The sequence below is a fragment of the Labrus mixtus genome, chromosome 6, assembly GCF_963584025.1.
Source record: "Labrus mixtus chromosome 6, fLabMix1.1, whole genome shotgun sequence".
In the NCBI taxonomy this organism is placed as follows: domain Eukaryota; kingdom Metazoa; phylum Chordata; class Actinopteri; order Labriformes; family Labridae; genus Labrus; species Labrus mixtus.
In genome coordinates, this window is record NC_083617.1 from 8,407,834 (window position 1) to 8,435,831 (window position 27,998).

The 27,998-nt window shown below is 40.1% G+C and overlaps 3 protein-coding genes across 3 annotated transcripts in view; 1 reads left to right on the forward strand and 2 right to left on the reverse strand.

The window, feature by feature from the left end:
• chata (choline O-acetyltransferase a) overlaps nucleotides 1–27,998 on the reverse strand; it is a 125,724-nt gene that overhangs the window by 34,511 nt on the left and 63,215 nt on the right. The window lies entirely within an intron of this gene.
• Nucleotides 3,322–8,433, reverse strand: LOC132976070 (centrosomal protein of 55 kDa-like). Its single transcript, XM_061041007.1, has 10 exons — nucleotides 8,397–8,433; nucleotides 6,562–6,722; nucleotides 6,204–6,446; nucleotides 5,540–5,605; nucleotides 5,178–5,328; nucleotides 4,846–4,972; nucleotides 4,565–4,751; nucleotides 4,401–4,475; nucleotides 4,201–4,323; nucleotides 3,322–3,579 (listed from the first exon to the last, which is right to left on the reverse strand). Exons 1-10 carry the CDS (start codon nucleotides 8,431–8,433, stop codon nucleotides 3,388–3,390), a joined length of 1,362 nt encoding a protein of 453 aa, XP_060896990.1. The 3' UTR covers nucleotides 3,322–3,387.
• myofl (myoferlin like) lies at nucleotides 8,438–27,892 on the forward strand. Its single transcript, XM_061039831.1, has 54 exons — nucleotides 8,438–8,664; nucleotides 9,147–9,202; nucleotides 9,337–9,428; nucleotides 11,693–11,801; nucleotides 11,965–12,061; nucleotides 12,428–12,600; nucleotides 12,972–13,100; nucleotides 13,504–13,566; nucleotides 13,693–13,743; nucleotides 13,886–13,916; nucleotides 14,010–14,122; nucleotides 14,300–14,426; nucleotides 14,525–14,628; nucleotides 14,722–14,790; nucleotides 14,897–14,940; nucleotides 15,028–15,110; nucleotides 15,217–15,249; nucleotides 15,510–15,634; nucleotides 15,717–15,830; nucleotides 16,033–16,210; nucleotides 16,667–16,791; nucleotides 16,899–17,008; nucleotides 17,175–17,367; nucleotides 17,466–17,621; nucleotides 17,974–18,105; nucleotides 18,208–18,371; nucleotides 18,819–18,933; nucleotides 19,312–19,414; nucleotides 19,523–19,662; nucleotides 19,750–19,914; nucleotides 20,163–20,250; nucleotides 21,014–21,091; nucleotides 21,225–21,406; nucleotides 21,523–21,681; nucleotides 21,765–21,866; nucleotides 22,062–22,223; nucleotides 22,319–22,484; nucleotides 22,901–22,971; nucleotides 23,071–23,085; nucleotides 23,167–23,265; nucleotides 23,633–23,761; nucleotides 24,078–24,233; nucleotides 24,343–24,434; nucleotides 24,552–24,722; nucleotides 24,840–24,988; nucleotides 25,178–25,317; nucleotides 25,434–25,522; nucleotides 25,608–25,703; nucleotides 25,847–25,988; nucleotides 26,530–26,629; nucleotides 26,764–26,957; nucleotides 27,047–27,156; nucleotides 27,267–27,414; nucleotides 27,576–27,892. The coding sequence occupies exons 1-54, from the start codon at nucleotides 8,577–8,579 to the stop codon at nucleotides 27,612–27,614; spliced, it is 6,159 nt and encodes a 2,052-aa protein (XP_060895814.1). The 5' UTR covers nucleotides 8,438–8,576; the 3' UTR covers nucleotides 27,615–27,892.

Genomic DNA, 27,998 nt, shown 5'->3' on the forward strand with positions numbered 1-27,998 from the left:
GATCAATGACGAATGCCTTTTTTTTAATTATGTTGTGTACACACCTCTGGATTGGTAACAACAACAAACAATGTTGATACATTTGAAAAAGTAGCAAACAGTGAGGTGGGAAGTCATTCTGTAGGATTTTTAAGAGGATAAGGATAATACCATAACTATAATACCAGGAAAAGGTCGGAGGAGTCATTGGCTACATGATAAAAGCTGTGTTTAAGTGTCTTATGGTGTCTGAGAAGCTTTGTATGAGAGAAAGTGATCAAAGTGATGATACAGCAACAAACAAGCTAGAATAACTGGTCTGGAGCTGGTCCATTCAGATCAAGTTCTGATTCTGGTCATTTTGACATCAGAGTTGAACTAGAAGTGCTCCTCCAGACAGGCCTGGGAGTCATGGTTCTGTTTGATGGAAGCTACATTTAACCACTGACAGGATTAAGGGGATTGTTGACTGCTGCGTGGAGTTTAATTACCTTTGTTGGCCCGGCAAACTCTCGTTTGTTAAAGTAATCTGTTTGAGAGACATTTACTTCCCCACAAGTTAATACAAATGTGAAGCCAATGGCATATTTAAAAAGAATCAATTTTGTGAAATTGACTGAATATAAGTCATCTCCTTGGATTCATTTCCTAATGTTTAATTTCTGCTACTTGGGATTTAAAGGCTGGGATATTTTTTGGAAGCTGAAAACAATCAGAAAATACATTAGAATATTAATCATCTTATTGTTTGGAAGTTTAAGCATTGAAGTAATGCCAGTATGTCAGCAGAGGTGCAGGCAAATATATTTGTGCTTTATGCAAGTTTGCATGGGATTTAGGGTTGAGATGGCCTTTGTGAATGTTACCACCCAGAAGAAAATGGCAGAGGAGACACAAAGGTGACCCAGGAAGTTCCTGGCAAAGTTAAGGTAGTCTATGGTGATAATAGGATCAGAATGAGTACACAGCAGTATAGTATAGATTCCTGTGCATCTGGATCTTAAAATGTTGTGGTGGAAGATATAGTGATGATATATGTATCCTGCATTCATCTACACATGCCTATCAAACTTATTATTGTGTTTTTAACCAGGTTTAAACATCCATGGAGTCTTTCTATATGTCCATGGTGAAATATAATTTGCAGTAACTGACCTGGGAGAAAGGCACATAGGGCAGCGAAGGCTACATTTCACAGAACTCCTTCAGCTGTGTCTGGCCACTTGAGATAGAGGTGTACAAGTTCCTGTGGTAAAGACACAAAAAATATTTACATTAATGTCGACCCTTTGCTTTCCCTTTATTTGTTAACCATGTATACCATTTCAGGGAAATCCACTTCTATCGCTTTAAAGAATCGTCTGAGGGAGCGGAGTGAAGGACGAGAAGAAGACAGTTTGGGTCGTAATCCTGGGGTTCAATAGGGGCAGGGTCTGCCATTCCCTTTACACCGATGGAGATCAAGGTAGCGATGGTGACACAGGCGCTCACAGAGATGACATACAAACAAAATAGATGAACTGCATGTCAGCTATACAAACAAGTTGAAGGTCAGAGTGGTCTTGTTGGCAACCAGTGTGCGTTCCCGGGGTTACCAGGACTGCAACTGTTTTAACAGACAAGAGGGACAGCAGTGTTAGCCAGGGTCTTTACAATAGTGTTGCCAACATGATCTGTGCAGTGCAGCTCAGAAGAGAGGTCAAAATACGGGATTTTTTTCAAGTGCATAACATCAGTGTGAGGTTTAATGTCCAAATAGACTTTATTAGGGGTCTTACTCCAAATGCATGCTGATTTTGCTCCTAGAGATTACTACACAAGTGAAAGGAGTGAAGAGTGCAATGGCCTACCTTTATGATGCTGTTTGCTCCAGCTCAAACCTTTGAAAGGATGTTCATATGTATTTGACTTAAAATGTGTCACAATATTTTTTTGCAAACTATTTTTCATTTGAGCTTATCCAAAAATATCGAACACAGCGACATCCTCTGTAAGAATAGATCTACTTGAAATAACAACATAACATGATTTGATGTCGACTGAGATTTATCCGAATCACCTGAAGGTTAATCCAAATTCTAATCTCTGATTAATGCAACTGTTCAGCAGTTATACTGTGTAAATTGCAAATAAGCTAAATGCGATCTCATTAGCTTGAGGCCATTTTATTTACACTCTGAATTAGATTATGAGGTGAACGTCCGGAGTAGTGCTACAGTAAGTGAGCAGGGCTTTCACCTCGTTCAAATCCTACAGAGATATATTTTTATTTAGAGGCATGTAGCTGGGAAGTATTTGTTTGGGATGTACTTTGTAGCAAACACACATCGTCCTTTCAATTAAATTATTACCATGCTCAGTATTCAGTATCCAAAAATGTACCTGAAAGGCACAAGCAGGTTAACAGGTGACTAAACCATATCAGCATCTTCATCTTTAAGCTGTTAGCCGTGGTTAGCTCTTTGTGTCACGTTCCCTTTCAGAGCTCTCAATCACAGCACAGACCTCACACTCCCCATATTGTCTGTTAGAAATACTAATCCACTCCTTTAAATAGTACAGGGAAGGGATTAACTACCACAAGCTGTTATGAGCTATTCATCTGGTTCGAACAGTATGAAACCTGGTCAGGGACAAGTGCCTACGTCAGCATGATTTGACCAAGGGTCACACAAAATAATTTAATCTTTAGGCATTATATAAATAACTGATTAGCACTAAAGACAATTTAGGCTGATGGGAAGATTGTTAATTTGCATATATTACATTAACAATGTAATGAGCAAATTTCAATTTTGACCTGATATCTTGTGCTGGATAAAAAAACAGGAATAAAAGAAAATCCACACAATAGTCGTCAGGATTTTTCATTTAAAATTCTCATAACGCAAGAAGAAAAGTCAGAAGAAATGAGGTCTTTAGGATTTAACATCTAAGAACCATGGATATCCGAGTATAATATTTTGCCAAATAAACATATGGTAAAAGATATTGATATTTTCATTGACGATCTGTAGAGCAACTAAAAATCCTCTGGTAAGGTGAGAAAGCATTTTTGAAGGGCGCAGGTGGCCAAGTGGTTGATTCAGGCGCCACATGTACAGAGGCCGTAGTCCTCGAAGCGGACAGCCTGGATTCAAATCAGTCCCGTGGTTCCTTTCCCGCATGAAATTCCCCACTCTATCTCTCTCTCCCCGATTTTCACCTCTATCCACTGTCCTGTTTCCAATAAACGCATAAAAAGCCAAAAAAATACATGTTAAAGAAAAGAAAGCATTTTTGGGATAAACAAAGAATATTTGGTCCAGTTAATGCTCAGAATCACAACCTTAGCAATTTAAATCTGTAGTTTATTGAGATTTCAAACAACAGAAAACACTGAACAGAAGAGGAATTCTGCTCAACCCTTCAGTCCTGACAGACTTCTAGGTGGTAAGTCAGTTCCCTGTAGTGACTGACAGGATACTGGGCTTGGCAGATCGGGCACTCCAGACAGCTTCCATCATGCATGCTGCTGTGAGGAGACGAGTGGCGGCTCTCTCTGGTGGGTGGGGATGGTGGGGGTGTCACTTTGCATGGACTGCAATCCCGCTGTTCTCTCTGATGCAAATTGAGTCAAAAACCAGTTCTGGTTAATAAGACTCTGAGTGTATGAAACAGTTTGCACCAAATAAACTTAAAGCTGCATAAATGGATAATTGTAATAGTAACAATGGATCAAATTATTGTTTTTCCTTTTAAAGGGGTTACTAACAGACTACAGACACAAACAAAAAATGTTTGCATTATACTCTTCAATTTATTTTAGCTATATGGAGCCTTTTTGTTTACTTTGGTTCATTGTTTTTGGTTTTTCTAAAAACTAATTTTGAAGAGCTCTTAATTTTGAAGAACTCTGTTGTCCGCAGGCAGCTGTTTTCAGCACATAAAAACCAAAGATAAAGCCGACCTATGCTACCTGTACAGCGCCAAACAGCAGATGAACAAGATCAGCAACTGGCTGGTAAATATAGCATCACATTTAACAGATGAGGGGCAAGACATGTCCCTCATGACCAAAGCAAAGAAAGAGGACAAGTTATATTGGACCTACATTTAATAAGAGGCTCTATATGGCAATGTTGAGTCTTTAAGATGTTATGCTGCCCCCAAGATTTCAATTCATGCAGTTTGAGAAGTGGGGATAAACTTCCTACTTAACCATTCTCTATTCATGCCAACCTTTGATAGTTTTGCCTGATGGCCTCTGGTGTTTTGCATCATCTTCAGAACACTGACCATTTGCTCCTTTAAATATGAACAATCCTGCCTCTCGTCCTCAAGGTCCTGGGAAGAAATCTTGATCTATAATTTTAAAAACAAAAGTTTAATTACAATGGAGAATGTATGCAAATTAATAATGGTAAGAGTGTGGGTCATACCTGCCGCTGCAGGTCTGCAATCTTTCTCTGGTCTGCATGGTGAAGGTTTTTGAAAAACTTATCCCGGATGCTCGTCTAAGAAAGAGAAAGATTATTTTTTTTCTAATAGGAAATGTCTTCCCTCGTATATTAACTGTATGAGTTCCTTTTTCATATTTCCATACCTGGAACTCCAAATTAGCTGACTTGCGCTTCTCCTCACTGAGTCTGTGCCGCAGGTCTCTGGTCTCATCAGTCAGGTGTTCCTCTTCAATCTCAGACCAACTATGACATTCTGCTGCCTCTTTATTGCTTCTTTCACTCTGCAGCTGTTGCTTGAGCTCCTCTACCTCTTCCTCCTTGTTCTTGCATCTACAAATCAAAAGGTCCACCACAAAATTGACAAACACTGTTAATTTTTCCAACTTTGAAAACTATAATATTTATTTGTCTGGAGGAGACTCACATGTTTTGGGTCATTGTCAGGTTTTGGCAGGTCTCGTTCACCCTATCCCTGAGCACCTCCAGCTCATCTTTGGCTTTTTCTAAGAGTCTTTCATAGTGCTCTTGCATCTGGCTTATCCGCATATTCACTGTAATGTAAATGCCAGAGGATGAATGAAAAACATACAGCCTTAGGCAAGAACTATATAGTAAAGAGAATGTGGTTTCCTGTACGATACATTAGAAGGAGCTGATTCTATCAATCTCAAAATCTTAAAAACCTTGTTGTGACAGTCTGTTGCCCCTTCTTGCCCTAGTGGTGAGTGCTCATGGCCCACTGTCTCTCAGGCTTACCATTTGAATAGTCCTCATTGTGCTGCTGCGAGCGCGCCTTATTGGCCTCGTTCAGCTGCTTCTCCAGCCATAACATTCTGGCCAGAACTGCCCTCACATAGGCCTCTCTCTGCTGGTCATATTCCAGCCACTGCTTGTTTTTTTCCAAGGCCTCGGGGGATGAAATAAATAATGAGAAGCACATAACAGAGAGAGACAGAAGGAGTGTTGAGCCAGTGGGATGGCTCCACAGCAGAAACACTCAGCAAGACATGTTTACTGTACATAGCCAAACATCCTCATTAGAAACAAATGAACATACAGAGTACAAAGTGAAAGTGACAACTAAAACAGTCATTGGACGTTAACTGGAGAATACATACATCCTTAAGGTCATATTGCAGCTTTCTTACTTCGTCGGTGGAGGCCTGTTCATCAGAAATGGAGCCCTATTTGACAAAAGATAAATATAGTTCAACCTTAAATATATGTGAATGAACATTTGACCTTAATACAGAAGACTAGGATGTGCCCTATAAGGCTTAAAAAGTTAAAGAAAGGCTGACACGAAAACAAATGCTGCCATCTAGTGGCACATAACTGGTAGGAATAAGAAAGACATTTTTTGGAAGCAGCAAAAGCTCAGGTGGAGTGAAACAACTGATGGCTGAATGCTATTTGAATTGCTTTGGTTTCAGGGCCCTGGTGAAGTGCATGCTGGCTTATTCTCAATTGTTAAAGGCATTGTTGACAACTTGGCTGCTCCCTCTATGAGAGGGTGGTGAAATAGGCCCATTTTGTGATGCCATTCTGCAGCTAACCGTGTGCAGGCCATCCGTATTTGTTAACTATCTAACACTGGGATGACTTAAATGGAAATTTAAATATATTGTGAAGTATAATGAGCATCTCTTTTAGAACATTTAATAAAACATTTCTTACTGATCAGTGTCAATAGGAAGGTCTTGAGCTTCTTAATGCTTACAGTTTGTTACTTTCCTCAACAGCACAACATTCAGTCATTTTAAACACAAAGCCGTGCTGTACCTTATTCCTTGCAACTTTGTTCTCCAGATATTGACACCTAGACGTGACGCTCACAAGCTTGCTCTTGATTTCAGCAATCTCTGACGAGTAGCTGGGCATCACTCTCTTTCTCCTCATACTCACTCCGTCAAACAGATCATCTTCTTTCCCACTCAGCTGCTCTGACGGCAAAGCCATCTCCACGGCTTTAGCCTTTAGTTGCTGACAATTCTCCAGCCTAACTGTTTCAAGAGTTAGGAATCTCTGTGAAAAGATAAGATATTTGTTTCCACTCACAGTATCTGTAAAACACTCTGAATAACAAAGAAACTCAGCTCCCACTAAACGGTTTTGGCTTTCAAAGTTTGACCAAGTTTACCTCCAGTAGCTTATGAAGAGCTGAATAATGATGACGAGACTCTGCCAGGGTCTTCTTGAGATAGTCGTTCTCCTGGCTCAGACTGCTGGCAGTCAACTCAAGCTCTGATTTGATCTTCTTTTTGAGAGAACCTCTGTATTTGGAGGGCACCATCTTGATCACTGACACAGAAAAAGAGCATTCAATTCAAACATAAACATTATTAAACATGTTGGGTTTCCAGAAGGACCCTGAAAGAATGTTTTGGCAACAACAGATGGTTAAAATCTCAACCTATTATGATATCTGTCAGTTCAAATCTGCAAGTTAATGAAAAACAAGGCAATATTGCTAGTTTCAAGTTCAGCCCTCACTACAAAAGTTATGAAACTGTATTAAATAAAAGCTGCATAACAAATCGAATATGAAGCTTACTTAGCTTACCTCAACTTATTGAAGAAAAACCAACTAATATTTCTATAGTAGAATTGGTTGTATGGTAAATTGGCACCTTGTAAAGCTAGCTTTGTTAACTCAAATTTGTCAGAAGATGACACCGGGCCAGCTTTATTATCTATGGTACTAGTTTGCTTTGTTTATCAACTCCGTTTTGTTACTAGGAAGTTGGTTTTATTAACTAGTAATCAATAACTTCTACTGCAGCGTTTGTGATAGCTAGAATTTTACTTGACTTCGGGACTTGGCTGTTTTACCAAGACCCAAAGTTAAGTAAAGTTTAGTAATTTTGTTGTTACCTTAAGAAGGAGGGAAGACGGCTAAACTTCACTAAATTGCTACTATCAATACACCCGCCTAACCTTTCTGGTGTACTGTTGAGTTGTGCTGCCTTCTCGAAAAAATCCTTCCATAGGAACAATAATAATATCCTGTAAATATTAAGTTTAAAATATTTACAGTCTGTGGCAAAACCTGTAAATATAAAAAAAATGCTCAAAATAAGCAGAGGCTGAACCGTCTACCCTATCAAATAATGCTACCAGAACAAACGAAAAAACTTTATATTAATTCCCTACTCACTCCATTTTTATTATCAGAATATGGGGAACAATCAAATCATGCTTCCAGTACAGAATAACTTTAAAACCCCACTGTTCGCTGCAGTTGCACTTTGAGGAAACGGGAAGCATGTTTTGATACTTATAATGAAACCTTTATTTAAGATTTTAGAGGAAGCATTCCTCGACTACGGAAGCCCATTTCTGCCAGTAAAAAAATGAAAATGAAAATAATAAAGTCTCATAATTTCAACTTTATATCTCATAATTTCGTATCTCATTATTATGACTTTATTATTTTCATTTTTATTTTTTTAACTGGCGGAAATGGGCTTCCATACTCGACAGACGAAAAGCCGCCCTTTACCGCACAGAGCAGTATGGTAGCACATCTCGCTGGGTAACACTTTTCGCTTGAACACCTGTTCAGCATAGCTTACCTGAATTCATAGGAGCAGGAGCAGGAGCAGTCAGAACAGTTCAACAGTTACATTCGCCAAAAAAAACAACTATATTGTTTCTGTTTAAGTCGTTTTGTTACTTTATAATGTGTGTTACAGTTGTATTTTATCTTAACTCCATTTGAAAATTAGTTTTTTGGTTATGCTAGAATGTTAAATTGAAGGCTAGACTAGCAACGACATTAAAAGGGCTCATTCCTTTCACCCCCACTTAGGGGCGCTACAGTAGAATAGTAGAAGTACGGTGGCTGTAGAATATTAGGCTACATCCTCTGCACGGTGATGTAGATACTAACTGAATTATGAATGAAACATTTTGAGGAAGTATGAAGATGTATATGTTCTTTGTTTGTTTATCTCGCCTGTCAACTCAGTTCACCCAGGCCGGGCTGGTGTGCTTCATGCCTCTGAGTCATCATGAGGGAGGCTGGTGTCCGGTATCCACTCCTCTATGTCCCCTCTCCTCCACACATCTGTGCAGTTGCCTCCCAGGGCTCCCCTGCTCTCAACGGAATATGATTCCCTCAGTCTATGAATAAATTTGGACTTTATTAAAAAAATGCTGCGAGTCATTGTTGAATCCGCCTGTGGGATACCTAAAAAGAAACTTGGAAACCCAGATCCTATTGCTGCTGTTGTCTTTAGAGGTAAGATACACCTACACTTCTTTTTTCATGTGCAAACTGCTATAACCTCTGTCTACTCTTCTCTTTATGAGATATATCATTCAATCACTGTATGCAATTGTATCAAACTGTTGTCTTTACTGTAGTGCTTATAGGAAATCACTACAGTTAGCCTACTACTTGAGCAGTTTCCTAGAGCTTAATTTGAATGTATTGGCAGTGATTCATAAACAAAACCAAGAGAACATCCTTATAAGGTCAGAATAACAGCAACTATTTGGCCACAATGTCTGAGCTTCAATTTTCTAAAGTTGAACCCCTTAAGTGCATTTGTGTTCCAGAGGTTATGGAAAGCTGTAAAATGTTGATTTATTCATTTTTTTTTCCGCTTGTCTGTGTCTGATCTGCTTCCAGTATCAAAGCACTACATGTGTCTTTTTTATATTATGTTTCTTTATGTGAGATTTTGCCAAGAAATCTTGCTTAACTATATGTGCTTCTAGGTGAGAAGAAGAAAACCAAAGCAGTTGATAATGAATTGAATCCTGTTTGGAATGAAGTAAGTGAGACATTGAAGAAAACTCTAAAAATGTTAGAGTGGATTTGTTTATTAGGCAATGATAACTCACCCGAGAGCTGTTTTTAACCAAGTGTAAGCTGTGTTTCTGTAACTTTCTCTTCCTTTTAATGCAGGTGCTTGAGTTTGATCTAAAAGGCTCTGCGTTGGATGCGTCTTCATTCATCAACGTGGTTGTTAAAGACTATGAAACAATCGGCAAAGACAAGTACGTGAAAAGCATTTATCTGTACAATTACAGTTGTGTTTCTATAAAACGGCTGTTATGAAATGTGCAAGTTGTAGTGTGCAATATCCTCAACCTCCTCCCAGTGTGACAAATTACTGATCATTAAACACACTGCTGTCACTGTGGTGGAGGGTCTCGTAGTTGAAAGCAACTTACTAATCATTTTCTTTATTTACTGACCCCCCCCCCCCCCAAAAAAAAACACCCATGTTATGCAGGTGAAACTGAAGGTATATATGTGATTATAATCCGTTAAACTATTTTCTGTTTTTGTACACTTGCTCTGCAGCTACTTGAATTACAAAGGCTCAGTTTATTTTAAGTTTGACTCTGAAAGTTGTTATTATGATCCTTTTCTCCGGGATCAGAGTAGCATGCTTCAGCGTCTCCGATCTGTTTATCACAGGACTCACTGAGACCGTGTTAAGACTTGCAGTCTCAGAAAAAAAAGGTGCTTTGTCTCCCCGACAATAGCACTCCAGCTTCCTTAACAGGAATGTTCCCTTAAAAGGCAAAGAAAAATCACGTCTTATAAACCATCACTAGAGAAGGATCGAGGCAGTCAGATTTTTTAAATTATTAACTCTGCAATCGTTATGTTTTGTTTGTCTGTTTATTAGGAACATATATGCACTTTGTTAAACAGACTCTTTCCCTTCCCCCTGCAGTGCAAGCAAGAACATAGACCAAATCACAACATTGTCTATGAGTCACTCTGGTGACTGATTGTGTTGTAATATAAATCACTCTGAAGCCGGCACAAAGGGTGGTTAGAGTGCGGAGGGGTGTCTCTGCCTCAGCCACGAACACACTTAACTATTTTTCCATGATTCTGCAGGCACCACATGAGGAGGGTGAATAAGAGAGCCTGCGCAGGCTTGTCATTGGCACGTCTATGATAACTAGCAGCCTGAAAAGCCTTGCAGAAATGAACTTAGGATACAGTGTGAAGCTGATTCTGAAGGGAAAGATGTTTGAGCTAAGATGTAGGCAAAACAACTCTCACCAGCATCTAAAAGGAATGTGACTCAGAGAGCCTGATGAAGATATCTAATCCGTGGTACAATCAAAATATGCTTTTTTAAATTGGCAGACTGTGAGGACTGCTCTGTTGTTTGGCAAAGATGGTTTTCACCTACATTTGCTTGGTTATAAGAGCTGTAAAATGAATCAGTATGGTAGGATTCTGTCATCTCGCTCTGTTACTGTGGTTCAAAGTCAGTTCCTTTTTTTTCATGGAACAGTTTCAAACTTCAGAGTTATGTATTCATATGTTAGTTTGTGTAAATCAGCCCTTACATTTGGCCTCTGAAGCAGTAGAGACAGTAAATTGCAGTACCAGATTTTCTCTTCATCTTATGTTCCACAGGCTGACCCTGCTTTTCAAGGACAGCACCATTTCTTTTTTTTTCTTTTTTTTTTTACAGTTAGTGTGATGGTGATTAAAGGCACAACTGCTGAGCACAAGAGAGAACAAAAACAGAGCCTGAGCTTTAACATGAAATGGATTTTTCCTAGTTCTCATGTTGCTTACTTCATACTGCCATTTCACCCGCCTACTTGGCTCTATATTTGTCCACCCTTAAACCAGGCACAGCTGTCAGCACATGCCTGTGGTTGATGTTAATTGTTTCCATCTTTTTTTCTTTCTCTCGTGCACTTTTATTTGTATCATCTTGGACTTTGTTACAAGTGGGTCCTGGTGACACAGCAAAGTGCTCAGTTTGTTCATTTAAGACAAGGAACTGCTGCTCTAAAACGGGACTTGTAACAAAATTAGCAATTTTCTGTTTCTTAGACAGAGTATTAATATGTTAATATAAGGTTTACAAGTTATTTGGCCCAACAGCGTCAAACCTGTACCCTTAATTATGAATAAGTTTAAATATAATGTACTTATTTTTGGTCTGATTTGAGAAAATGCCCAATGTGTTGCAACCCATTGTGGGTTATTAATCACTGTGCCACATGATTTCTGGTAGGTTGTGGGAAAAACTGACATCGTAGGTGTTGTTTGGTTTGTCATGACACGTGAAGAAGTGAAATCAGGAAGTGGAAACCATCATCAGGGCAACGAAAAAATCCTAGTTCTCACAACAGTACATCTAATTTCATTGTTGTGCCACTGATTGTGGAACCGAAGCATCCTCCGTATTGTTTACGTGTGGTCTTTCAGAGCAGTTGTTTCCCTCTGGTGTGAGCGGTTGTTTGACAAATGAAAAATCTTTGTGGTTACTTTTCAGATTAATTGGATCGACAAGAATCTCTCTGAGAGACTTGGCCAGTGGTCAAGTGAAGTCCCTCCCATCCAAGAATGTGCCTTTGATCAATGACAAACAACAGGCTATTGGGGTGAATACATTTGTTTTACAAAATGATCCTTTATAGATTACATGCGCATCTATGTTATCTGTCAAAGATCATGAGCTGAGGATTGGATGACTCATTATTTGATATGGTATTACAAATAGTCAGTTGAGCTGACATGACTAACTGACATGAAACTTTTTTTCAGGCTGCCATAAATTTGCTCATTGGGTACGAGCCACCCGCCAACACAGTTCCAAATCTCAATGATCAACCTGATGGAGACATGTCTCATATGGATGCTGGTAATTTAACAGATATGAAAATAGATACGGGTGTCTGAACAACAAATCGGGGTTTGATAGGATTTAGTGAGACAATTCTAACCCCAAAATCACTAATATATTTTTCCTTAGATGGACACACAGGAATATGAAAATAAAAAGAGGACAAAACATCATCACACCCTCTCAGCATGTGGATTGTTTTTTTCCACTTCTATTTAATTTTTGATGCTATAAACTAGATGAGAAAGTTGTGAGAGTTTACAGTCTTCCAACTAAATGAAATGCACTTGTTGCCTGCTGTTATGGTTATCAACTGAAGACATGAAAGTGAAAGGGATTAGAAACGAATCTCAGAAGACTGATTATTGGGTCTTTGCATCAAAGGGGGCACGGATGAGGGCGACGAGGGGGAGGCAGATGCAGAGGGTGGATTTCAGGGCGAAGGTCCAGGAGCCCCAACTTCCCCAAACCAGCCTGGGAAACCACCAGGGAACAAACTGGTCCGTATTGGCCGTAAGAAGAATAGAGCCTTGGCCAACAAGCCTCAGGATTTCCAGGTATTGTGTGTTTTTTGATTGCTGTGTTCCTGGATAATTACAGATGCCACTTTAGGAGGGTTTTTGTGTACAGTTTATCACATGAATGGCAGCAGGCCCCAACAGCACACATATACTTACAGGCTCTAATGTTTTAGATGTGCACACATACCTTTCACTGTAGTCTTGCATTTGGGGAAACCAATTACACACATTTGGTTTTCTTTGGGACAAACTTTTTGTTCTCATTAAAGGTCCAGAGATTTATATAAAAAGACATGTTTGCGCTGTATCAGCTGATACGTCGACCCAAATGAATCCCTTTAAATAAGGTTGCAGGTCATTTGTCTCACTGTTTGTTCAGCTGCCCAACTGTGTCTCTCAATCTTCAGATCCGTATCAGGGTCATCGAGGCCCGACAGTTGCCTGGCAACAACATCAAGCCAGTGGTAAAGGTGAATGTGTGTGGACAGACCCACAGGACAAGGATTAGAAGAGGAAACAACCCGTTCTTCGACGAGGTAAAGAGTCCAAACACAAAAGAATACTTTGTCAAAATGAATAACTTCTAACTTATTTTTGCCTTATCTACTTGCTTGCCTATTTTAAAGTTCTGTTTTTCGCTTTGCCACTCGTTCCTAACTTGCTTAATAACCCTCTGTGATGTTTCTCTCTTTATCTGCAGTGGTGATTGAACAGTGGAGCTTAAGGGCAGCACTGCATATTCAGCTTTCTCTTTCTAATTCCTGCCATGTGCATTATCTCTTGCTGTAGTTTTTCCCAAAGCATATGCATCTCGGCTTCTTAAACTGTAAGTCTGTAATACCTGTCATAATCGCTGAGTGTGTCTGACATCAAGATGCATTGTGTGCAATGTGCATACAGGGAAATACTCATTCATAAGTGACTTTTTCTGTTCCTCAGATGTTTTTCTACAATGTCAACTTGCTCCCCTCAGAACTGTTTGATGAGAGCATCAGTCTGCGAGTGAGTATATTACACCATTTAATGAAATTCCTAACAACATAAAAGGACCCTCCTTCAGTATGTGCACTCAAAATCAATGAATTATCTTTTTAATTAGCTAAAGCTGTATTTCTGTTTTCTTGACAGGTTTATGACTCCTTCTCCCTCAGATCTGACAGTCTAGTGGGAGAGTTCAAGGTATGCCAGTAAGGAATAATAAGTCATTGTCCCTGCTTTGTGTGTCTTCAAGACTTTGTGAAGCAGAATTTTTGTTTTTATCACCAACAAGCTGACCAGTTTCATAATCTAATGATTCCATTTTGTTTTCTTGCTCACCCAGCTGGATGTTGGCTTCATTTATGATGAACCAGGTCAGTATATCTGTGATAAATGCATTGTCTCTCAAAATATTTGAGTGTATTATACATTTAAAAAAAATAAAATGAATATAATGTCATATCCAGGTCATGCCATAATGAGAAAATGGCTCCTCCTGAGTGACACTGACTCCGACTCTGGGGCCAGAGGCTACCTGAAAGTCAGCATAATAGTTGTGGGCACTGGAGATGAGCCTCCGGTGTGTAAACCTACTTACTCACCATTTAATCTCTTAATAATGGAAAACAAGTATTAAAAGAGATCAGAAAAAAGAGATCGTCTCATCCTCTCCTCTCCTCTCCTCTCCTCTCCTCTCCTCTCCTCTCCTCTCCTGTCCTCTCCTCTCCTCTCCTCTCCTCTCCTCTCCTGGCTCCAGACTGAGCGGAGAGAGTTAAGTGATGAGCATGACGACATTGAAAGCAATCTTTTGTTGCCAGCTGGTGTCACGATGAGAGGGGCCATACTCACCCTCAAAGTCTATCGTGCCGAGGACATGCCACAGAGTAAGTCCCCTTTGAATACCTGCAGCTGGTGCAGTTTAAAGTGCTTCAGTCTACTTTTAAAAAAAAAAACAAATGTTTCTACTTATTTCTCCTTGCAGTGGACGATGCTTTTATTCAGACAGTGAAACATGCCTTTGGAGGGGAGAGAGATAGGAAAAACTTGGTGGATCCATACTTAGAAGTCAGCTTTGCTGGCAAAAAGGTATTTCAGCTTTAGCTAAGAAGAAACATCATTTTAAGTGTTTTTTCCATTTTTGTCTATTATTCTTGTTAAACATCATGTTCTCTGTTTTAGCTCTGCACAAAAATAATTGAGAAAAATGCCAATCCAGAGTGGAATCAACTCATCCATCTTCAGGTCAAGGTATTCAAAACAAATCATAGCAACCTTTATCTTACAGGTTTGATTTAAATTAAAAAAAACACACATATGCCCACAAGAAGACATGACTCTGTCTCTTTCTCTGTAGTTCCCATCCATGTGTGAACACATAAAGTTAACTCTGTATGACTGGTAAGAGATGATCATTTTCTAAACAGCTAAACACTTGACCGTGATACCACAATCAATAGTCAACGTGCCAGTTTTTCCTTTTGGCAGGGATCGTCTAACCAGAGATGATGCCATTGGAACAACATTTTTAAATCTGAGCACGATGTCTTCCTCTGGTGGAGAGATTGAAGGTGAATAAACATATAAGTTGTAATTTTCTTTCTGATCAATATTGTATTTGATCAAAGTAAGTTATTAAAACTTGACATCTGATTATTTTGTTTTCATTTGGAACAGATACTCGGGCTGAAAACAACGCAGTGTCTGATCGTACGTATAAAATAACCTGTTGCTCTGTAACTTAAACAATCTTCAGATTTTTACCTGTTGCAGTCTGAGAGCATTTTGATCATAAGTGAATGTAGTCAATCTTATTCCAAAGTCCATAGTAGATCTTTGGATTTATTTGACCCTGACTTAAGGTTCACCGGGTGTAATCCTTCTTCCTCTTCTTGTCATTCCTTACATTTTATTTTTACAAGCCTTGAAACTGTCTGTGGATTTTAACACAGAGCGTGTTCGTGTTACAGTGAGCACAGCAGCGTCCGAGATCGGATTTCTCCCGGCTTTTGGACCTTGTTATGTCAATCTGTACGGTAGTCCAAGAGAATTTACCGGCCTGCCCGACCCATACGAGGAGCTCAACTTTGGGAAGGTCAGACTCTGGTACATAGCTAGTGATATTTTACAGACATGGAAATGTTTACATGAGATATTTACATTTTAAACTCTTGCAGGGTGAGGGGGTGGCCTACAGGGGGAGGGTCCTCGTTGAGCTGTCTACTCAGCTTGATGGAAAGGTTGATAAGAGCCTGGATGACATCTCCAATGATGACATCCTGGTGGCACAGGTAAACACTTTATACTATAATATAATAATATACTGCCATCTTCTTATTAATATGATGCATATCATGAGCCGTATGATACAAGTCGTCACTTCTCTAAAGAAAACACTGAAGAATAGACACTTTGAGCTGAAAAAGAAACGGTTTAGAAAAATAGTCTCACCCTGACCTCTGATAGTGCCACATCCTTTTTAATTGTGTACAGAAATACCAGCGGAGGAGGAAGTACTGTCTATGCGCTGTGTTCCACAGTGCGTGCCTGCTCCAGGAGCCGGGCGAGCCAATACAGTTCGAGGTCAGCATTGGTAACTATGGTAACAAGCTGGACTCCACCTGCAAGCCTCTGTCGTCCACCACCCAGTACAGCTATGCTGTGTTTGACGGTATGAAAAGAAGACGTCTGCATGATTCAAATAATCACTTTTTTAAACTTCCTGACATTTAATAATCTCTTGTTTTAACTTTTATTTTCTGTCCTGTGACTCATGTTTTAAAGTTGAATCATGTCCATGACTCAAAGAATGAGGAGTTGTGTGACTTTTTTTTATAAATAACTGGTGCATTTAATAGCTTCAATACATTTCATAGGTTTTCAACTCTTATAATAATTCATTTTATTGCCATTTTGAATTAAATACATCAAATGATCTTTTCAGAATATGATTATTCTTTACTGTGAGAGGAGGTGACATTTCATGGTTCACCTGGCTAACTGTAAATCCTGCTGTTAGCCTGTATTTAAGGGATCAGAAGCCACATGGACAGCAAAATGTAATGTGCACTACACCCCACAATAAGTGTTAAAAAATAACTGGGTATACTTATTTCTTATCCCACAGGTAATCACTACTATTACCTGCCCTGGGCTGACACTAAGCCTGTGGTGATTCTCACATCATACTGGGAAGACATCAGCCACCGTTTGCACTCCGTCAATGTTCTCCTCTTCATTGCTGACAGACTGGTGGGAACAAATCTTATTAACACAGTGTATGGCCAAATATTAAACATGTTTACAGAAGTAGAACAGCTGAGTAACTTCTCGTCATCTGACTTTGTGATTCATGAAAGGAGTCCAATCTCACCTCTTTAAAAACTGCCGTCGTAGCCAAGGTATCTGAGACACGCCTGGGGGAGATTTGGCTCAAGCTCATCAACAACCTGATTGAGGACCTAAACAGGTAACACATTACCAGACAGATTCTCCTCTAGAACCTCATGAAGTAATGCTATAATAAACATTTATTTATAGCTGATCTGTAGTGTGGTTGTTGCTTATCTGGTGTAATTCTGTTTTCCTTGAATTGTTGCCATCCAGTATTTCTTTCACTAACAACGTTTTGACAGTTTCCAGCTTCCAGATCTGGAGGGCCAGCCCAATGTGACTGCACTAGACCTTCAGATGAAAAAGCTGCGTGATGCTGCTGTGGAGGGTATTAAACAGATGGCAGGTAGCATGATAGAGGAGGCCACAGATGTCAAGGCTACTGTCGGTGACATTGAAGACTGGGTGGAAAGAATCAGGCAGCTGGCCGACGAGGTCAGGAGAAAAATCTATCCCATTGTTAAATGCAACCTTGCTCTTTACAATAAAGAGCTGAGGCTAAAAATATTGAACTAAACTTGTGTCTCCATTAGCCTCAGAACAGCATGCCAGATGTGATCATCTGGATGCTAAGAGGAGAGAAGCGGGTAGCTTTTGCTCGAGTCCCAGCAAACCAGATCCTGTACTCTGACTTCAGCGAACAGGCTCGTGGCAGACACTGTGGACAGACCCAGACCATCTTTATGCAGGTAAAAAACACAATAATGTTCATGTATACTTTAGTTTAACATTTCAAATCGGGGCGCAGATTTAACGATTAAACATCACCCTTGTTACTCTGCACCAGAATTACAGCAGAATTCTAAATAACTGATAATTTATTAACGTAAGAGTGTCATTAACTTTTTCAAATAACAATTAAATAAGCTACCCACAGTTTGCTTTTGGACAGTGTAACTGTGCTAAAAAATTTTTACGTTTTCTACATTCATACTGGTGCACTAGTCTAAATCTGAATGTCTTTTTAATCTACAAGGAAGTTAGTCGATAGAAACACCCCATTATTTCAGTGTTGACTCACTTATAATCTTTGTTTGTAAGTACCCCTTGGACAAAAACAAAGGTGTGAAGATTCCTGTTCAGCTGCGGGTCAACATGTGGCTCGGCCTCTCTGCCCATGAGAAGAAGTTCAACAGCTTCTCAGAAGGAAACTTCAGTGTTTATGCTGAAATGGTACAGCAGCCACACACAAAAATACCCCTTTTTTAATAACACAAACATATTATCTTCCATGACTTTAATATGCTATTGTGTAAAATTAACCCTCCCAAACAGTATGAGAACCAGGCCCAAGTCTTTGGGAAGTGGGGAACTACCGGCCTGGTGGGTCGCCATAAGTTCTCAGATGTGACTGGAAAAGTGAAACTCAAACAAGAACGCTTTATGCCACCACGCGGATGGGAATGGGAGAAGGACTGGTTTGTTGACCCCGCGCGATGGTAAGTTTAAGAAACTCAATTTATCACAAACAAGCACACACACTCAGACAGTCCCCTGTGAGTCAGGACATGAACCGTCTCAAGTATAAACATCCTCTTATCACTGTGCATTTGAACACACTCCAGAGTCTCCTTCATATTTCACTGCTGTCCTCTGTTAACTAGCAGTTAGCATAAATCATCACTTTGACCAGCCAAAGCACAGAGCCCTGTTCTGAAGACAATCACAGGAAATCAAAGGAATTCGGGAATCAACCGATGTTTTGCTTGGACACCCCCCACCCCTCCATTAGTGTCTCCTGCTCCTGAAGTGCTTACATTCTCCCACAGGGGTTCATGTAAATCATTTTTATCTCTCTGAAGCCTGTTTGTCATGGCCCCACATAGCTTCTGTGTGAGTCACAGACCTCCTCATCAACCTTTGTGCGTTGCTGCTTTTTCTTCCAGCTTGTTGACAGAAGCCGATGCCGGCCACACAGAGTTCACAGATGAAGTTTTTCAGAATGAAACACGTTTCCCTGGTGGGGAGTGGAAGCCCGCAGCAGAGCCTTACACTGACGTGGTACGACTTTCTGCTGTCACACTCAAATTTACACAATCTAATATTTACCTTTTAAGGACATAATGCAAAAGAATGGTCGAAGATAACGGGACCAAAACCTTTCTATTCATAGTAAGTTTCCAATTGTATGAGTTTCTCTGGCTATTATGTACTTAGGACAGGTGGGTGGCTTTGTGGCTGCTCTAATATAAAAAAACAGATGTTGGGGGACGTGGTTTAAACATTAGCAATCAAATATGAACTCTGACTCACTCGTGATTTATCATAGGCTCTCTAGGCACTTGTTTTTAATAAGAAATCTCAGATAAACTAGCTTCAAGCGACCGGTAGAAAAGTTATGTACTAGTTGGAATGAAAGAGTGTCTTTGTGTTGTGTAGAATGGAGAAAAAGTTCAAAGCCCAGGAGAGTTTGATTGTCCGCCCGGGTGGACCTGGGACGATGACTGGAGCTTTGATAGCAACAGGGCTGTGGACGAGAGAGGTAAGACAGACACTAGCATGACATATTTAATGACATTTTCCTCTGACTATGTTTTTATGTTCTAGACACTCTTTTGATGCAATATCTGCATGGGTTTTTTGACGCTAGGCTGGGAATACGGAGTTACAATTCCTCCTGACGACAAGCCCAAGTCCTGGGTTGCAGCAGAAAAAATGTACCATGTCCATCGCAGGAAGAGACTTGTAAGACCGCGGAAAAAGACATCTGAGAAAATGCCTGCTACTGAGGTGAGGAAGCGGTAGATGAGAAAGAGAGTGCAGGAGGGATTGCAGTTTTTCATTAGGTTAATCACAAATTGTCCTTGTCTCTTGCAGAGGAGAGAACCAGGGGAAGGCTGGGAATACTCGTCCCTGATTGGCTGGAAGTTCCACAGGAAGGAGCGCTCCTCTGACACGTTCCGTCGCCGCCGCTGGAGAAGAAAAATGGTCCCATCAGACTGCATTGGGGCCTCAGCCATCTTCAGACTGGAAGGGGCATTAGTGAGTCTCAGTTTAGAAATATTGCAAAATGTGTGTTGTATCTCTATTAAGTTAAATGGTAAAACATGTTTTTATGCCATCTGAGTCATTTCCCCTCATTTCCTGCATGTGCCTGTTCCTGTCAGATGTTGGCAAAAAACCTCAGGAAGTTTATTTTAGTTCTGCTTTCTCTTCATTTCTTCAATTACCCAAAAGAGCTTTGTTCTGAATTTTTCTTTTAAGCTCCTCACTCTGCATTTTTTTCTCAGGGGGTTGATGTTGATGAAAAGGCCAGTAAAACGGATGCAGCCAAAGTATTTGGTGCCAACACTCCTACAGTTTCCTGCCACTTTAGCCGTAAGTAGCTGGCTCAGATAAAGTGCTCACTGATCACTCTTTAAACTTCCTGACTGCTTCTAATGCACGATAACACTAAGTCAGAAGCTCCTTTTTTCGACCGAAAGGACTTTCCCGCGGAGCTAGGGACCTTTTGAGGAACTATGTGCATTTTGCATGTGAATGCAGGAAGCAAGGTCTACATTTAGAAAAAGATCTCGTGTATGCACAATCAAAAACAGATGTTCTAAAGTTTTGATTTCATAATCACAAAAAAAACTAATGTTTTTTTTATTAAATCTTTCTCTAAGAAATTCATTGCCGGGGTTAGCATCATTTATCATCTTAAAAAGTGTTTCTTTGGTTTTGGGGGAAAGGGGGGGAGTGAGGTACCAGGTTCTTATTCTTCTACTGTAACATCTTCATTAGAGTACTCTTTCCTTTTTAATGAAACACTAAACACAACACTCATCTCCTTTCCTTTGTCAATCAATGAAGTCATTTGCAATGCAATACAGCCTGATTTACAGCCTGATTTGCATAATCTTCCCGGGACTTCAGGCATTGGTGGAAGTGCTGACAGCAATGGGCCACAGGAACCATTTAGTTCCCTGGAACTAAAAGTTCTGGGGACCTTCGGTTGAAAAGGCGGCAATAAACTCAGTGAAATCCGGAATAAACACACTCTTTTGTCTAATCAGAATTGTATCAGGTATCCCCTGAGTTTACATACGTTTTCATGGTGATATAGTCTAACATGCTGAGTAATGTTATTTACCCTCAGGGTCCTACTTATACCATCTGAGAGTGTATGTGTATCAGGCGAGGAGTCTCTGTGCCATGGACAAAGACAGCTTCTCAGGTAAAAAACAACAAACAGAAAATAAATGCATTTAGAATACTTTGTGTGTTCATTTATGAAATGTTAAAAAGTTACATTAAACATCCCAAATTCCTTGTAACATCAACCAAAATAACACCCTGGTCCTCTACAGACCCATACGCCCATGTGTCATTCCTACATGTGAGTAAGACCACAGAAGTCATAAGGTCCACCCTGAACCCCACTTGGGATCAGACTCTCATCTTCGAGGACATCGAAATCTACGGAGACCCACAGACTATTGCACAAAACCCTCCTGATGTTGTGTTGGAGCTGTACGACAGCGATCAAGTGGTACGTTGTGTATTTAACCTGCTTAACTTCTCATGAAATCACATTTTATTTGATTTCTATGATGGCTATGTTCATGTTTTGCTAAGTTTTGTCTGCTGTCTTATTTTATTTACAAGGGTAAAGATGAGCCCATGGGTCGCTGTACATGCCCACCAATAGTGAAACTGAACCCCAGTGTGGCTGTCAGCTCCAAGCTGCTTTGGTTCCCTGTCACTAAAAAAGGTCGCGGTGCTGGGGAGGTTCTGCTGGCTGCAGAGCTCATACTAAAGGATAAGGTAAAGATCAAAGAAAGTAAACATACCTGGACTGACGTTTATAAAACTGTACTTAGAAGGTGTTGTTGTGTTGCTCCCTCCAGGGGAATGATGGAGATCTGCCTCTGGTGCCTCCTCGGCGAGGGGAGAAGCTCTACATGGTCCCCCAGGGAATCAGGCCTGTAGTGCAGCTCACTGCAATAGAGGTGCAACATCAAACCTACTGTTCCTTTGCCTGCTGCTGTTCATTCCCATCACACACACTACATGATCAGACAAGACCAGACCAACCTTCTGATTTCTTTACTAATCTCTTTTCACTTATCTCCTGAACTGTTTGTGGTCTGTTTAATATTCTGGATGATTTATTTGTGTCCCTGAATGTATTTATATGATCCTAGGTCTTGACTTGGGGCTTGAGAAATATGAAGACCTACCAGTTGGCCACAGTTTGCTCCCCCAGTTTGATAGTGGAATGCGGTGGTGAAATTGTTCAAACCGCTGTCATCAAGAACTTCAAGAAGAACCCAAACTTCCCTGGATCTGTGCTCACTCTCAAAGTGGTACTAACACTCAGAATTTGCAAAGAAACTATCCAGACACGGACAGTCACAAATCCTGTTTTTCCGACACAGTCTGTTTCATTTGTTTACTTTAGCTTCTTCCCAAAGAGGAGATGTACACCCCTCCCATTGTGCTGAAGGTGATCGACCACCGACCATTTGGTAGGAAACCTGTCGTGGGTCAGTGCACCATCGACTGCTTGGAGGAGTTTCGCTGTGATCCCTATGGCATTAACAATGAAGTCTGCATGTCTGCAAGAGGTATTACATGGCATACACATTAAAGCTCCTATGAGGAGTGTGTAGTTGACAATGAGACAGACTGGATTTAATTCTATTGCCTAGATATGAACTACAAAAGCAAACAAGGCCATAATTGGCTACATTGATTAATTGTGTATCTGTGATTTTAAATGCCTGGTAATACTGCTGTGGGATAGGTGTCAGGAGGAGTGACAAACAGACTTTGATAACATTTACATTTACAGCAACAATCCACAGTGAGTAATGCATTTGATCATTTAAAGAATGTGGGATGATTTTTCTTTTTTTAAATACAACTAACACATGAGAAGGAGTCGACACAAATCGAAAATTCCTCCCAGGAGCTTTAAATAAAGTTATTATATTCCTACACAATATCAACTCATTCTATCTTGTTTCTGCTTGTGTTGCAGTGGCAATGATAAACGCCTCTTATGGAGATGTTGTTTTAGACATTGAGGAGAGACCCATCATGAAAACTGAGGTATATAACCTTTAACAATATACTCACAAGGTGGTGGACAGTTATTTAATTTCGACTTGATTTTTAATATGTCTTCTTGGTTTGCTCCCCACTTTGTAGCTTCAAGCAGATAAGGTGAGATTTTCACATTTCACAGGTAGTCTTCTCATAGATTTTATGTCCAAACAAGCTGATTTTGATTTTATTTTCCTGTAGGAGGAGGAAGCAGTCGACTGGTGGAGTAAGTTCTTTGCTTCGATTGGAGAGCAAGAGAAGTGTGGGCCCTACCTGAAGAAGGGATACGACAAACTTCAGGTGTGAACACATCATGACATAATCTTTGCTCCGGTTTGTGATGGTTTTATTAGATACAGAATTCTAGCTCAACAGGTATTTTTTTTTACCGGGCAGTGGCTCTTTTGTTGGGACTTTTTGCTCTGATGCTGATGAAAGCAGACATTAGGAAGATCAAGTAGGAGGATCTGAAAATGAAACACGGCACAAATGTGGGAGTTCTGTGAAAACTCACAAACAAGGTGTGAAGTAAAGTTGGGCTTTAAACTAATGAATAAAAAGTGTGGCTTAGTTTTGAGTAGCAGATAATGTGCTTTGATTATCATAGAGGTGGTTTTTGGACTTCCCTGTTGGATGTAGATATATCATTTTGTAATTTGCTTTTCAGGTATATAACTGTGAACTAGAGGAGATTGCACAGTTCCAGGGACTCACTGATTTCTGCAGCACTTTCAAACTCCAGCGAGGAAAGACTGAAGAAGAGGAAGAGGATCCCTCAGTGGTGGGAGAGTTCAAGGTAAAGAGGACACAATTGAGAGGAACGTTTTCTGCCTCTTTTCGTGGCACTTGGTTGCCCTCTTGTGGATTATTTAGGAACTAAAATTAAAGTCAAAGGACTCATACCTTCTGTAAAATCTATGGTTATCTTGGTGGGAAGATAGATAGATAGATAGTCTTATTTTATTTTGTTCAGGTTGTTATTGCAGAGGTAATGAAGGACCTTGGGGTGGAGGGGTGAGAGGGGTTCTCTGTGATTATATCGTCTTAACAGTAACTATAAATGGCTTTTAGAAGAGATGTTACATGTTGTGCTGTCTCCTGTTCTAATGCAGGGCTCATTCAAGATTTACCCGCTGTCCGATGACCCAGGGGTGACAGCACCACCCCGCCAGTTCAAAGAGCTTCCTGAAAGTGTACCTCAGGAATGCCTCGTCAGGATTTATGTTGTGCGATGTATCGACCTGCAGCCTAAGGATACAAATGGCTTGGTGAGATTTTTAATAAGTACAACTGAACAAGAGCCCTGGTTTAACTGATACAGGTCACACGGCACAATCATGCTCTAGATTTGTTATTGCTTTATTCTTTGGATTTCAGTGTGACCCCTATATCAAGATTGCACTGGGGAGGAAATCTCTAGACGACAGAGATAACTACAAACCAAACACCCTTAACCCAGAGTTTGGGAGGTGAAAGTTGCTCACTGTTTATCTTGTGTTTGCTAAAAAGATTCTGACACATTGTAAGTTTGTGTAGGAACAACAACAAAGGCATTAAAGAAACATGTTCTTCGTTTTTTTCCTCAGAATGTTTGAGCTGTCGTGCTTCCTGCCTCAAGACAAGGACCTGAAGATCGCCGTGTACGACTATGACCTCCTGAGCAGAGATGAGAAAGTGGGTGAGACCATCATAGATTTGGAGAACAGGCTCCTGTCTCGTTTCCGTCCCTGCTGTGGCATGCCGGAGACTTACTGTGTGTACGTATGAACTATATATTTATGTGTGCGCAACATCTCCAGTACAGTTAATACATCCTAAAAAATGAGTGGTTTAGTTAATCAAGCCAAACCTACAAAGTTGCTATTTTCTCACAGCTCAGGGATCAATCGGTGGAGAGACCAGCTGAAGCCCTCTCAGATCCTCCAGAATGTGGCGAGGGTGAGAGGCATTACTCCTCCACGCATAGAGGCGGATGGAAGCTCGTTGACGCTTTCAGGAAAACAATACAACCTGCAAGATTTTGGTACCAGCATCCTGAAATGTCCTATTATCATGTTGTTTGTATAGTATTGATGATTATATCCAATATCTATATGAGTTTATGTTGTTAAGTTTGCAGAATATTAAAAAAAATAGCTATTGGTGTGTTTTCATGCAACTTCTGAAGTATTATATTCTAATAACATTGACTGTTCTGCTTAACCTTGTGCAGAAGCCAACACTGTAATCCACGCCCACTTGGGCCCAGCCAGGGAGAGGCTGGCCCTTCATGTCCTCAGAAACCAAGGCTTGGTACCAGAGCATGTGGAGACTAGAACCCTGTGCAGCTCCCACCAACCCAATCTGTCCCAGGTTAAGATACCGGCAACTGCACTGCATTATTTGTCCTCGTTCTTTAAGTGAGCAACTTTATAGTGTTGTATACTAGCTTTGTTGAAAATCCAGTTGTTCTTCTCCCATGACTACAGGGCCAAATCCAGATGTGGGTGGACATTTTCCCAAAGAGCCTGGGTTTGCCCGGACCTCCATGTGACATTACCCCACGCAAGGCCAAGAAGTAAGGCACAGAATATCAAAATAAGAATATGAAAAAGTAATATTTTATTACATGTATAATACTGTATGATGTTAAATCTTCACAGGTACTTTTTGAGAGCCATCGTTTGGAACACAACGGATGTCATTCTGGATGAAACAAGCATCACAGGAGAAAACATGAGTGACATCTACGTTAAGGGGTACAACACTTGCCTTGTCTTCAGTTTGAACTCTTCATTCATACCGTGATTACATATGTTTTACCGATTGAGTATTTTGTTTCTGCCAGTTAAACTCGTTCACCAAAAGCTTTTTTTGATTTGAGCATTTCTGAATATCCTAGATGGATGCCAGGTATGGAGGAAGACAAACAGAAGACTGATGTCCACTACAGATCCTTGGATGGAGATGGAAATTTCAACTGGAGGTTCATCTTTGGGTTTGAGTACCTTCCTGCAGAACAGCTGAGCGTTGTTACCAGAAAAGTGAGTAAGAGCATCGTAGCGACCTATTTTAAACCAACCCAATATTGTTCTTAATAAGCCAGTGCGGGGTGAACTGAAACTTGGACGTGTGTTCTGTTTGATGCAACGACTCCAAAATCTAAATATGCATGTCATCAGTTTGGATCACATCGATCCGTTTATTTCACTTTTCCAGAAGGTTACATTTTATATGATCATGATATGTGGAATACGATAATTGGATGCATTACACAATATTAAATTAAGCTCAATAGATGCACGCCAACATTCTGACTGTGTCTAAAAACCTGTATGCCTTCAGTTTGCATACCTGGCTGTAATCCCCTGGAAAGCCAAGGCTCCACCTGGTGTTCAATGTTGGAATTACAAGCAAAAATACACTGAGTTAATCTGTGTCACATTCAGAGACGAAATAAAGTAAAATAAAATACACAATTTGGCTCCGACAGTCATTGAGCACGGCTGTTGTTCATGTATACTCTGAAGGGGATGCTATGATGGCTGATAATTACTCTGATCAAAAATGTCTTTCTTTTCATAGGAACACTTTTGGAACCTGGACAAAACTGAATTTAGGATTCCTCCTAAATTAATCATCCAGATATGGGACAATGACAAATTCTCCCTGGATGACTACTTAGGTAAAACAGACACATCATTAACCCCATTTTATGCTATTGCCATATAACGGGGAAGACTTGAACAATATGTTTGCGTAAAGATAATAATAAAATCCATTTCATTATTTTTCTTTGTATCTATATCTTTGTTATAGGTTCAGTTGAGCTGGACCTTCTCAGTTTGATCCCTCCTGCTAAGACCCCGGAAAAGTGCAGCCTAAAGATGTTGCCAGGGATGGGGGGCTCAGCCTCCTCCAAAAAGCCACAACCCAACTCCCTCTTCTCCCAGAAGTCTGTTCGAGGCTGGTGGCCATGTGCGATTGAGCAGGATGGGAAGCGTGTGCTTGGCGTAGGTTTTTGTCCACAACACATCCAGTTCTTCTGTTTGATACTTTTGTCTCCTGTCACTATTTAAGGCTGTGTTTCACAATTTCACAGGGGAAGGTAGAGATGACACTGGAGATAGTGGAAGAGAGGGAGATGCAGGAGAGACCTGCTGGGAAAGGCAGAGATGAGCCAAACATGAATCCCAAACTGGACCAACCCAAGTAGGAAATCCTCAAAAAATTTAAATGCATTAAGAATAAGGGTTTGTACTTCTTAATAATTGCTTGTTGTTAAATTAAATCATGTGAATATTACTGTGTTTCTCATACAGCCGACCTGACACATCATTCTTCTGGTTTACAAACCCATGCAAGACCATGAAGTTCATAGTTTGGCGCAGGTTTAAATGGATTTTCATCCTAGGGATTCTCCTCCTGCTTGTTCTTCTGTTCCTTGGGATCATGTTCTACTCCCTACCAGTAAGATAATGTATTTTGCTGACATATACTGTATATATATATATATATTTTGTTTGTTCTGTTTTCTAAAACTAACAAATGTTGTTTTCTGTGACTAATTGTATTTTCCCCCCAGTATTTTCTTCTTATCTGACTGACTTTCATTCTCTTTCTACCTACAGAACTACATCTCAATGAAGATTGTGAAGCCTTTCTCCTAAGGGGCACGCTGTCTGCCTTCCTGCAAAAGAACCTAAAGTCTTGTTCACTGTCACCATTCCCACAGAAATATGCAATAACTTCTTCTACTGATACCTTAGCAGATTTATATTCTCCTTGCTTTTATCACATAATCAGGAATGTCAGCATTATTTTGCACTTTGAGTAATTATTTTATGTCTTTTGTTGCAGATGATCTCCTTATGTTAAAATTCATATATAAAACAAGAATGCCAGGAATGAGATGTTTGAATAAACTCTGTTGTATTCGCATTGTCAATATTTTATTATATTTTGCACACATTTTAATTGAATAAATACATAAATAAAACTGAATAAACATAAAAAAGTGTCATAGTGTAGTGTTAAAACTGGGACTGCTTTAG

Bases quoted from the DNA above. Each gene is read 5' to 3' on its own strand.
- LOC132976070 (XM_061041007.1), bottom strand. From the start codon at position 8,433: ATGACTCAGAGGCATGAAGCACACCAGCCCGGCCTGG. The intron at 5,329-5,539 runs GTATGTATTCTC...TCATCCCCCGAG, and splicing joins TGCAATATGACCTTAAGGAT to GCCTTGGAAAAAAACAAGCA. The intron at 4,973-5,177 runs GTAAGCCTGAGA...TTTACATTACAG, and splicing joins CAATGAGGACTATTCAAATG to TGAATATGCGGATAAGCCAG.
- myofl (XM_061039831.1), top strand. From the start codon at position 8,577: ATGCTGCGAGTCATTGTTGAATCCGCCTGTGGGATACCTAAAAAGAAA. The intron at 14,629-14,721 runs GTATTTCAGCTT...TCTCTGTTTTAG, and splicing joins TCAGCTTTGCTGGCAAAAAG to CTCTGCACAAAAATAATTGA. The intron at 23,762-24,077 runs GTAAAGAGGACA...GTTCTAATGCAG, and splicing joins CAGTGGTGGGAGAGTTCAAG to GGCTCATTCAAGATTTACCC.